At 41.3% G+C, this 12665-nt stretch overlaps 1 protein-coding gene and 1 pseudogene across 1 annotated transcript; both read left to right on the top strand.

Moving 5' to 3' along the window:
* Positions 1-667: 667 nt before the first annotated feature.
* On the top strand, positions 668-1893 carry LOC121310219 (annotated as a pseudogene).
* A 6847-nt stretch (positions 1894-8740) lies between these two features.
* On the top strand, positions 8741-10053 carry LOC121310218 (epidermal differentiation-specific protein-like). Its single transcript, XM_041243521.1, has one exon. The coding sequence runs from the start codon at positions 8815-8817 to the stop codon at positions 9829-9831; it is 1017 nt and encodes a 338-aa protein (XP_041099455.1). The 5' UTR covers positions 8741-8814; the 3' UTR covers positions 9832-10053.
* Positions 10054-12665: the final 2612 nt, after the last annotated feature.

The raw sequence follows: 12665 nt of genomic DNA on the forward strand, positions 1-12665 counted from the left end.
CTACCCATTTTTCAGTCAAGTACTCTCGTACTGCTGACTGGGTCTTTGAGCTTGTCATTTTAACTACTGTCCTATGACACTAACACCACCCCGATGTATATCGCTGTGACAGGATGACAGAGTGTTGAGGCTCAGAGACAGAGTAAAGGCAAATAAAGTTCTTTATTAAACAAAAATAGTCAAACAAACAGGCACAAGGGTCAACAAAAAGAGGTTCAAAAATAAATAATCAAAATAAACAGTCAGTTCCAGGTCTTCCTTTAATTCTAAACAAAAAACTCTCCAACATAAAAGCAAACTCCTAAACAAAAGAACACACCCTTCCAAACTGAAAACACACACCCTAAACAGAAAACACACACTCCAAACAGAAACTCCCCTGGCTTTTATCCCCTGTGGCAGTTCACCCGCTACGCACTCAAACGGTATCGCCCCAGACATGTAATCACAAGTCCGCACACCAACAGAAGTCATCAAACAACAGAGAGCTCTGGAGAATAAAGGTCACTTTATCAGTAACCAGTATATTCTTCTGGGGTAAAGCATGTACATGGGATATATAGTTTCTACATAAAATCATAAAAAGTTTCTACTCTGACTCAACCTAAGGGTGTGATGAAACATTCTGTCCTTTCTTTCACCTTAAAGTGGTGTATCGCAAACCCTGTGAACTGTGTGCTTATATAAACTGTCAGCTCAGTCCGTTCTGTATACTACAACTTGCCGGTGCTCAAGAAGTGCATTCCAACAGAAACTGAAAACACCCACCATGAGCAGGATCGTCGTGTATCAGCATTGCAATTTCCAGGGCCTCAGCAAAGAGTTCTACAGAGATGTTCCCAATCTGATAAATGAAAGCTTTAACGACTGCATTTCATCCTTGAAGGTAATCGGCCAGCCATGGATAGCTTATGAGCACATCAACTATGATGGCCAACAGAGAGTTTATGAGGAAGGGGAGTATGCCAGTATAACGGAAATGATACATTCTCCTCACTAAAGATCATCACAGAGGATCTTGAGAACCCTGAAATCGTTTTGTTTCAGCACTGCAATTTTCAAGGATGTCAGCTGGTTTTAAACACTGAAACCAACCTCACATTTGCACACTTCAATGATGAGTTTTCCTCCCACATTGTGAACCGCGGTGCCTGGGTGCTGTATGAGCACACAGAATGTAACGGTCGTCAGATTGTGGCCAGGATGGGAGAAAGAGTTGCTAACTACAATGATTTCGGATTCAACGACAGGGTGAGTCATGTTCGTCCTTTGAAGGCTGGCAGACCTGTGGTTAAAGCTAAGATCCTGTGGGACCAGATGGTGAAAGAGAATGAGAGAAACCTCAAGATTGATGAGATTACAGGGGTGAACCGAACAGACACTGAGCAATCCTTTTCTACAAGTGCCTCCAAAGAGTATGAATCAACTGTCAGCCAGAGCATGCACTTTAGCAACTCCACCACCATCACTGCAGGGACGACGTTTTCCATGGATGTTGTACCTGGGGTTTCCATGGAGGCCAGCCTATCAGTTTCCAACACTTTCACCATTGAAAAGGAGAAAACTGAGTCGACAACTCAAAAGGAAACGAGTACCCTGAATATGCCAGCAAAGATCCTGCCACAAACATAGCTAAATGTGAATGTCATCAGGAAAGAAGTGTCAGTGAGAGTCCCTGTAGAGTTTATTGTTACCCAGGGCAAGAGTGTCAAGACAGAGTATGGAGAGTATAGATGTTCCTCTAGCAAATCAGTGTATGCTGAGTTCACCTCAGAGAAAGCATAGGTCAGATTTTTACCACAAGGGTACAAAAACAGAGCGCAGCCCTTAGAAAATATGTGGGTTTGATTTAATGGTATGTTAACTAATACAATATTAATCTCAATGTAGTTTTCAAATGTTAAATAAAACTGCTTTTAATTTTACAGTGCACTTGTTTGTCAGTTTACATGTTTTAAGGGATATGCAAAACTATATAAAGTAACATTATAGACACATTTATGCTTATTGAATTTCTGTCTTCATTAAAATCATTACATCTTATATAAACACAAATCATGTTAGTTTTTGTTGTATACTGTCAACAGGCACATCATGAAAAATGATTGACAATATCAAGGGAGATACCATAGTGTAGGTCAAATTGCCATATTTTAACAATACAGAATGATACTTTTTTAAATCAATTTTTCTCACTGAAGTAGATTAGCAGAAAATGTACTGAGACAAAAAAAAATAAAACGAGACCAGCAAGTCAAACCAAGCTAGTTTGTAATTGAGGGCTTTGCACTGGTGTGTCACTTTCTAGACAGACTGGTGGGTCTGAAAAAAATCACTACACAAGTTCCAGATGACAAAGAAGCAGAAGTCAGATAGATTTATCACAGATTTCTCCTTTATTTTACATGCGTAATTCAGAACATTTAGATTCTCTGTCCTGGGTTACAGTTTTAACTATAGCACCACTACCCTTACTGTAGGTTTTAAAAAGCACAATTAATCTCTCTCTCTCTCTCTCTCTCTCTCTCTCTCTCTCTCTCTCTCTCTCTCTCTCTCTCTCTCTTCTCTTTCTCAACATTGGTGAATTTACCATAGCAATTAAGAGTACAGTACACAATACAGTCAGCACTCGAATATCCATTATCCAGATACACGGCAGTCGCATTTTACGGCCCCTGTTTTAAGAATAAAATCAATCCCCGTTATCATTTCATGTGACGAAAATGCAGCAAAAATAAAGCAAACTAGACAAGTTACGGTAATGTAAAAGTGTTGTTTTTTAATTTTTTGCTAATTTGCATTGACTTTTACATTTTACGCAATCCTGTACATGGGCAACATTTTGATTTCATTTTGCTGTTGGGTGGTTGATGCGGAATTTTACATACTGCTACAATATGTACTGGATTTAAAAGTATGTACGGTATTACAGTCTTCGTATCCACAGTCACCTCTTTTGCCAAGCTGAATTTCCAGAATCATATCATTCTGAATTAAAATACTTTTTCTGTTGAAAATACAGCACTGTACCAACAAAACCAACTACAGTACATTTAAATGGAAGCCAACTTATTTTAAAACAGTCCTTTCAGGTGTGTATTTTTGACATTATATCTTTTTTGTGTTTCCTGAAAAAACTAACAAGGGTTGGACTGGGCCAAAATGAAATAATCAGATATGTCACAATCGTTTAACTGTCACTGAAGTCAAAATGTTATACGGTTGGATATGTGCGCGCTGACTGTATAAACATTGCATAAACATTACGAACATCAATATAAAAGTAAATAAATTAAAATGAATAATTAATTAAGGAGGTAGGAATGCAAAAAAATGAAATCTTTTAAATAAACAAACTACCCCCCCCCCTCCTTCCCTTCTGGCAGTGCCCCTGTGCAGAGTGTTTACTGTCTGTGTTTCTCTCAGGCTGTACAGGCACAGACATACTGAGCAGCCAGTGGGGCTGTGTGTCACTCCCTCAGTAGGACTGCCACTCTCTCTCTTGTTTCTGCTTATTTATTGTAGTTTATGAGAAAGTCCAACTCTGTCTCGACTTCTCCCAGTTCACAGTGTTCTCATAGCATCCTGTCTCTGGGCAGCCATGACTGTCTATGTGGTCCCGTTCCGATGGTCGGGTGGTGGTCACTGAGTCTGTGCATGTGTTTATTGATCTGGGTAGTCCAGTGTTCCATGGAAGCCGAAGCCTTTGTATATTAGAAGCGGCTTTAGCTGGCTTGCCTGTGGCTTGTACCTTTGATCACAATCAGCATTTTAATTAGAAAAGCACCAACCCAAGTCGTCTGTTGTGAAAACCGGTTTCTGTCATTTCAAAATCCAAAACAATACTTAGCAAACAGATGGTCCTTTGAACCAAAAAAGAACCTGACAGACAGGACCTTTTGGCTGTGTGCGAAGTTACTCAGGGAGAGAGCCTTTACTGATTTACCACTCCCTTGTCATCCAAAGGAGTACACACATAAATTATTACAATTTAATATAAAGCTTAAAATCACAATGCATTAAATACCTACAAAAACAGTACGTGCATGGTTTGTAACACATTTCTATTGAAATGATAAATTGTGTGTAAACAGATGATTCCACCATAATAATGGTTACTAGTAAAGTAGTCAAACTCAAAATTACAATATCCTTTGAGCATAAATTAGAAGCAGTGTGGCATGTGCTGCTGTGATTAGACTGCTCTGGGCGATTGTGCAGAGCTGTGCAGTACTGTGATTAGAGTGCCTCGGGTGGTTGTGCTATGCTGGGCTGTGCTATGATTAGAGTGCTTCAGGTGGTTGTGCTGTGCTGTGCTGTACTGTGCTTTGCTGTGCGGTGCTGTTCTGTGCGTAGTGTGCTTCAGGTAGTTGTGCTGTGCATTGCTGTGCTGTGCGGTGAAGTGCTGTGACTAGAGTGCTCCGGGTGGTTGTGCTGATTAGAGTGCTCTAGGTGGTTTTGCTGTGCTGTGCTGTGATTAGAGTGCTCCGGGTGGTTGTGCTGTGCTGTGTTGTGATTAGAGTTCTCCAATTGGTTTTGATTTGCTGTGCTGTAATGTGCTGTGATTAGAGTGCTCCAGGTGGTTGTGTGGTGCTGTGCTGTGCTGTTCTGTGATTAGAGTGCTCCCTGTGGTTGTGCTGTGCTTGTGGTGTGGTGCTGGGATTAGAGTGCTCCTGCTGGTTGGATTGTGCTGTACTGTGCTGTACTGTGCTGTGTTGTTCCGTGCTGTGTGGTGCTGTGCTGTGATTAAAGTACTCTGTGTGGTGAAGGTGCTGTGCAATGCAGTGCTGTGAGGTGCCGTGAGGTGCTGTTCTGTGATTAGAGTGCTCTGGGTGGTTGTGCTGTGCTGTGTGCTGTGTGGTTGTAGAGTGCTCTGGTTAGAGTGCTGGGTGGGTGGTTTTGCTGTGCTGTGCAGTGATTAAAGTGCTCCGGGTGGTTGTGCTGTGCTGTGCTGTTCTGTAATTAGAGTGCTCTGGGTGGTTGTGCCGTGTTGTTCTGTTCTGTGCTGTGCTGTGCTGTGCTTCAAGTGCTCTGTCTGGTAGAGCTGAGCTGTGCTGTGCTGTGCTGTGCTGTGCAGTGATTATAGTGCTCCAGGTGGTTGTACTCTGCTGTGATTAGAGTGCTGTGGGTGGTTGTGCTGTACTGTGCTGTGCTGTGTGGTGCTGTGCTGTGATTAAAGTGCTCTGTGTGGCTGTAATGTGCGATGCAGTGCTGTGTTATGCAGTACTGTTCGGGGAGGTAAGGTGCTGTGAGGTGCTGTGTTGTTATTAGAGTGCTCTGGGTGGTTGAGCTGTGCTGTGCTATGATTAGACTGCTCAGCATGGTTGTACTGTGCTTTGCTATACTGTGTAGTGATTAGAATGCTCCGGGTGGTAGTGCTGTGGTGTGCAGTGCAGTTCTGTGCAGTGATTAGAGTGCTCCGGGTGGTTGTTCTGTGCGTTGCTGTGCAGTGCAGTGATTAGAATGCTCCGGGTGATAGTGCTGTGGTTTGCTGTGCTGTGCTGTGCTATGATTAGAGTGCTCTGGGTGGTTGTGCTGTGCGTTGCTGTGCAGTGCAGTGATTAGAGTGCTCCGGGTGGTAGTGCTGTGGTTTGCTGTGCTGTGCTGTGCTGTGCTGTTGCTATGTGTGATTAGCTGTGCTGTGCTGTGCTGTGCTGTGCTGTGCTTGTGCTGTGCTGTGCTGTGCTGTGCTGTGCTGTTATTAGTGTGCTCTGGGTTGTTGTGCTGTGGTGTGCTGTGCAGTGTTGTGCGGTGAAGTGCTGTGATTAGAGTTCTCAGGGTAGTTGTACTGTGCGGTGTTGTGCGGTGCTGTGTGATGCTGTGCTGTGATTAGAGTGCTGTGGTGTGCTGTGCTGTGGAGTGATTAGAGTGCTCCGGGTGGTTGTGCTGTGCTGTGCTGTGCAGTGATTTAAGTGCTCCGGGTGTTTGTGCTGTGCTGTGCTGTGATTAGAGTGATCTGGGTGGATGTGTTGTGCTGTGCTGTGATTAGAGTGCTCCGGGTCGTAGAGCTGTGCTGTGCTGTGCGGTGCAGTTCTGTGCAGTGATTAGAGTGCTCCAGGTGGTTGTGCAGTCGGTTGCTGTGCAGTGATTAGAGTGCTCTGGGTGGTGGTGCTGTGCTCTGCTGTGATTAGGTTGCTCCAGGTGGTTGTGATGTGCTTGCTATGCAGTGCAGTGCGGTGCGGTGCTGTGTGGTGAAGTGCTGTGATTAGAGTGCTCAGGGTGGTTGTGCTGTGCGGTGTGGTGTCTTGCTGTGTGATGCTGTGCTGTGATTAGAGTGCCCCGGGTGGTTGTTCTTTGCTCTGCTGTGCTGTGTTTAGTCTTTTGGTGGTTGTGCGGTGCTGTACTGTGCGGTGCTGTGCTGTGATTAGAGTGCTCCGGATGGTTGTGGTGTTCTGTGCTGTGCTGTTATTAGTGTGCTCTGGGTTGTTATGCTGTGCTGTGCTGTGCTGTGCTGTGCTGTGCTGTGCTGTGCTGTGCTGTGCTGTGCTGTGCTGTGCTGTGCAGTGCAGTGCAGTGCAGTGCAGTGCGGTACGGTGTGGTATGGTGCTTTGTGCTACTTTGCTATGGTTAGAGTTCTCTGGGTGGTTGTTTGGTGATGTGCTGTGCTGTGCTGTGCGGTGTTGTGGTGTGATTAGTGTGCTCCAGGTGGTTGTTCTGGCTCCTTTGCTGTAGCTCCCTGTCTCTTAATAATCTGCAAGACACAGCAAACAGCACAAAACTAAACAGTTGTCTGGCTTCTTAACACGTTCAGTGTAAAGGCCCATACTCGCCTGATAAATTCTCCTTTCAAATGCAAATAACTCCTTCTAAATGCAAATAATATTTAAATGTTACTGTCTGACTTCCAATTTGGTCTTTCTCAACTACTGATATTGTACAGCTTTCTTAAGCTGGGTTTCCACTAACTTTTTAGGTTGCAGTCTGCCTCATTTGGTCATCAACACAATCTAATAAAAGAGCATTAGGAAAAAACAGACATACCATAACACAAATATTAAAAAACAACATGCATAAGAAAATACAGTATTTGATTGCTATTATTGTTTGTTTATTTGAGTGTTTAAAGTGACCGTTATGTTTTTCCCATTATCATAAGCAATGCAGGACTGCAATGGCCTGTGTGGCTCCATATTTGCATGTAATTAATCAGTCAATGATGACAATGACAACAGATGGTATTATCTGATTTTTAACAGAACTATTTTCACTTAAGTGGATTTGCAGAACAAAAACTATGATATACAATATGTGTCCAGTTGTTTCATTTTATAATTCTATAAAGATTCCCCAAATCATCAGTTATGTTTATCACAGATGTTGGTTCTTTTATTATTTGCTATTTTCTAAAAGCAGCAAAAAGGATAGCAGTGCCATAATTAAAATGTAATCATGGAGGATGCTGCAGTATTAATGTATTAAGCAGTGCAAAGTGAGGGAAACAGCAAATAGCCTGCCAAAGTTTCTATAAAAAAAAACAAATGATAGCACATTGCTCTGTTAAATTACATGAATCTGATATCCTATGTGCCTTAACTTATTTACCTGAAGAAAAATTTACACAACTTACAAAATGAGCCCATTCATCATGGAACTGCTAGACAAGTCCAATGGAAGGAATGCTGTTTAACTAGAGATCCCCTATCTTAAGTACTGTATTGTTTTAAAACCTGCAGCTACACTCCACCCCTGTCCTCCTGGCAAAGGTGTGTAACTTTGTTACCCTGGGGGTTTTCATTATGAAAGTATGGGGTATTAAAAATGGTTCAAACTTTACACTGGAGCAAAAGCTCTATATATCTGGTCCATAGTGTGATACCTGGACAAGGACCATGATTACTGTAGTCAAGTCTTGAAAAGTGGACAGACTGGACTAAAACATGCAACAAATACCAGCCCCAGCACGGGAGTATACATTCATGTCATTACATTTTGTGTGATAAACCGTTTTTACTAGCTATTAAATAACATGTTCCCATAGATATGATTCAAGTCAGCTTTACAACACAGGCAATTTAAGAATTTCCTGTGTGAACTACCAGCAGAGAGAAACAGCAAAGTAGCATGCCAACATTTCTAAAAAATAAGAAATAATGCTATAATCTGTAATTACTCCTGTTTCATAATGTTCCGTTAAATTACATTTATTTGATACTGCATGTGCCTTAACTTATGTAATTTACTGATCGGGCATTTACACATTTTACCAAATGCAGCCCATTCATCCTGAAATTGCTGGACAAGTGCAATGGAAGTAATCAGTCCACAGTGCTAAAAGAGGATTTCAGAGACCAGTGGACTATGCTATATTTTTTGGAAAATAGGGCTATATAATTATTTTCCTACCTTAAACTATTCCATTAATAGGTCTGTGTCGTATTTCCGTGAATAACCTATAGCTGTGAATCATGCAGTAACACCTCTCTTAATTAAAAAGTTTCATTAATTAAATGTCAAATATTAGTGTTATTTTATGAATGAATGGGTTAAAACAATCTATTTTAACATATGGAAAATACTCATTTTCCACATTTAATGAATGACAAATTATGTGTCTCAACAAATGTACTAGATTATTATTCTCATTTAAAAAAAAAAAAAAAAAAAAAAAAAAAAAAAAAAAGCTAAAGCAGGATTACAGTGCAAGTAGGCGGGTACAAAGTGTCCGATTAAAGAAGGGTGGAGGAGTGATGTATCGCAAACCCTGTGAACTGTGTGCCTATATAAACTGTCAGCACAGTCCATTCTGTATACTACAACTTGACGGTGCTCAACAAAAACCTGAGTGCATTCCAACAGAAACTGAAAACACCCACCATGAGCAGGATCGTCGTGTATCAGCATGGCAATTTCCAGGGCCTCAGCAAAGAGTTCTACAGAGATGTTCTCAATCTGGTAAATGAAAGCTTTAACGACTGCATTTCATCCTTGAAGGTAATCGGCCAGCCATGGATAGCTTATGAGCACACCAACTATGCTGGCCAACAGAGAGTTTATGAGGAAGGGGAGTATGCCAGCATCGACGGAAATGATACATTCTCCTCACTAAAGATCATCACAGAGGATCTTGAGAACCCTGAAATCGTTTTGTTTCAGAACATCAATTTTCAAGGACGTCAGCTGGTTTTAAACACTGAAACCAACCTCACATTTGCACACTTCAATGATGAGGTTTCCTCCCACATTGTGAACCGCGGTGCCTGGGTGCTGTATGAGCACACAGAACGTAACGGTCGTCAGATTGTGGCCAGAATGGGAGAAAGGGTTGCTAACTACAATGATTTCGGATTCAACGACAGGGTGAGTCATGTTCGTCCTTTGAAGGCTGGAAGACCTGTGGTTAAAGCCAAGATCCTGTGGGACCAGATGGTGAAAGAGAATGAGAGAAACCTCAAGATTGATGAGATTATTGGGGTGAACCGAACAGACACTGAGCAATCCTTTTCTACAAGTGCCTCCAAAGAGTATGAATCAACTGTCAGCCAGAGCGTGCACTTTAGCAACTCCACCACCATCACTGCAGGGACGAAGTTTTCCGTGGACATTGTACCTGGGGTTTCCATGGAGGCCAGCCTATCAGTTTCCAACACTTTCACCGTTGAAAAGGGGAAAACTGAGTCGACAACTCAAAAGGAAACGAGTACCCTGGATATGCCAGCAAAGATCCCGCCACATACAAAGCTAATTGTGAATGTCATCAGGAAAGAAGTGTCAGTGAGAGTCCCTGTAGAGTTTACTGTTACCCAGGGCAAGAGTGTCAAGACAGAGTATGGAGAGTATAGATGTTCCTCTGGCAAATCAGTGTATGCTGAGTTCAACTCAGAGAAAGCATAGATCAGATTTTTACTACAAGGGTGCCAAAACAGAGCACAGCCCTTAGACAATATGTGGGTTTGATTTAATGGGATGTTAACTAATACAATATTAATCTCAATGTAGTTTTCAAATGTAAAATGAAACTGCTTTTAACTTTACAGTGTACTTTTTTGTCAGTTTACATGTTTTAAGGGATATGCAAAACTATGTAAAGTAGCATTAAAGACACATTTATGCTTATTGAATTTCTGTCTTCATTAAAATCATTACATCTTACCTAAACACAAATCATGTTAGTTTTTGTTGTATACTGTCAACAGGCACATCATGAAAAATGATTGACAATATCAAGGGAGATACCATAGTGTAGGTCAAATTGCCATATTTTAACAATACAGAATGATACTTTTTTAAATCAATTTTTCTCACTGAGGTAGATTAGCAGAAAATGTACTGAGACAAAAAAAAAAAAAGGTGCTAGCAAATCAAGCCAAGCTAGTTTGTAATTGAGGGCTTTGCACTGGTGTGTCACTTTCTAAACAGACTGGTGGGTCTGAATAAAATCACTACACAAGTTCCAGATGACAAAGAAGTAGACGTCAGATAGATTTATCACAGATTTCTCCTTTATTTTACATGCATAATTCAGAACATTTAGATTCTCTGTCCTGAGTTACAGTTTTAACTATAGCACCACTACCCTTAGTGTAGGTTTTAAAAAGCACAATTTCTCTCTCTCTCTCTCTCTCTCTCTCTCTCTCTCTCTCTCTCTCTCAACATTGGTGAATTTACCATAGCAATTAAGAGTACAGTACACAATACAGTCAGCACTCGAATATTCATTATCCAGATACACGGCAGTCGCGTTTTACGGCCCCTGTTTTAAGAATAAAATCAATCCCCATTATCATTTCACGTGATGAAAATGCAACAAAAATAAAGCAAACTAGACATGTTACGGTAATGTAAAAGTGTTGTTTTTTAATACTTTTACATTTTTTACGCAATTCTGTACATGGGCAACATTTTGATTTCATTTCTCTGTTTGGTGGTTGATGCAGAATTTTACATACTGCTACAATGCTTACTGGATTTAAAAGTATGTACTGTACTACAGTCTTGTGTCCACAGTCACCTCTTTTGCCAAGTGGAATTTTCAGAATCATATCATTCTGAATTAAAATACTTTTTCTGTTGAAAATATAGCACTGTACCAACAAAACCAACTACAGTACATCTAAATGGAAGCCTACTTATTTTAAAACAGTCCTTTCAGCTGTGTATTTTTGACATTGTATCTTTTTTGTGTTCCCTGAAAAAACTAACAAGGGTTGGAACGGGCCAAAATGAAATAATCAGATATGTCACAATCGTTTAACTGTTACTGAAGTCAAAATATTATACGGTTGGATATGTGCGCGCTGACTGTATAAACATTGCATAAACATTATGAACATCAATATAAAAGTAAATAAATTAAAAGGAATAATTAATTAAGGAGGTAGGAATATAAAAAAAATGAAATCTTTTAAATAAACAAACTACCCCCCCTCATTCCCTTCTGGCAGTGCCCCTGTGCAGAGTGTTTATTGTCTGTGTTTCTCTCAGGCTGTACAGGCACAGACATACTGAGCAGCCAGTGGGGCTGTGTGTCACTCCCTCAGTAGGACTGCCACTCTCTCTCTTTTTTCTGCTTATTTATTGTAGTTTATGAGAAAGTCCAACTCTGTCTCGACTTCTCCCAGTTCACAGTGTTCTCATAGCATCCTGTCTCTGGGCAGCCAGGACTGTCTATGTGGTCCCGTTTCGATGGTCGGGTGGTGGTCACCGAGTCTGTGCATGTGTTTATTGATCTGGGTAGTCCAGTGTTCCATGGAAAACGAAGCCTTTGTATATTAGAAGCAGCTTTAGCTGGCTTGCCTGTGGCTTGTACCTGTAATCACAATCAGCATTTTAATTAGCAAAGCACCATCCGAAGTTGTCTGTTGTGAAAACCGGTTTCTGTCATTTCAAAATCCAAAACAATACTTAGCAAACAGATGGTCCTTTGAACCAAAAAAGAACCTGACAGACAGGACCTTTTGGCTGTGTGCAAAGTTACTCAGGGAGAGAGCCTTTAATGATTTACCACTCCCTTGCCATCCAAAGGAGTACACACATAAATAATTACAATTTAATATAAAGCTTAAAATCTTACAAATCCCCACTTTGACCCTTTCACAAACAAGGTTCACACAAAAACCGGAACTATGAATACAAAAATTATCACAATGCATTAAATACCTATAAAAACAGTATGTGCATGGTTTGTAACACATTTCAATTGAAATGATAAATTGTGTGTAAACAAATGATTCCACCATAATAATGGTTACTAGTAAAATAGTCAAACTCAAAATTACAATATCCTTTGAGCATAAATTAGAAGCAGTGTGGCATGTGCTGCTGTGATTAGACTGCTCTGGGCGGTTGTGCAGAGCTGTGCAGTACTGTGATTAGAGTGCCTCGGTTGGTTGTGCTGTGCTGTGCTCTGCTATGATTAGAGTGCTTCAGGTGATTGTGCTGTGCTGTACTGTGCTTTGCTGTGCGGTGATGTGCAGTGCTGTGCTGTTATTAGTGTGCTTCGGGTAGTTGTGCTGTGCATTGCTGTTCTGTGCAGTGAAGTGCTGTGACTAGAGTGCTCCAGGTGGTTGTGCTGTGGTGTGCTGTGCTGTGATTGCATTGCTGTGGTGTGCTGTGCTGTGCTGTGATTAGAGTGCTCCGGGTGGTTGTGCTGTGCTGTGCTGTGCGGTGCATGTGCTGTGATTAGAGTGCTCCAGGTGGTTGTGCTGTGCTGTGCTGTGCTGTGATTA

This window comes from Polyodon spathula, unplaced genomic scaffold, assembly GCF_017654505.1.
Source record: "Polyodon spathula isolate WHYD16114869_AA unplaced genomic scaffold, ASM1765450v1 scaffolds_1861, whole genome shotgun sequence".
In the NCBI taxonomy this organism is placed as follows: domain Eukaryota; kingdom Metazoa; phylum Chordata; class Actinopteri; order Acipenseriformes; family Polyodontidae; genus Polyodon; species Polyodon spathula.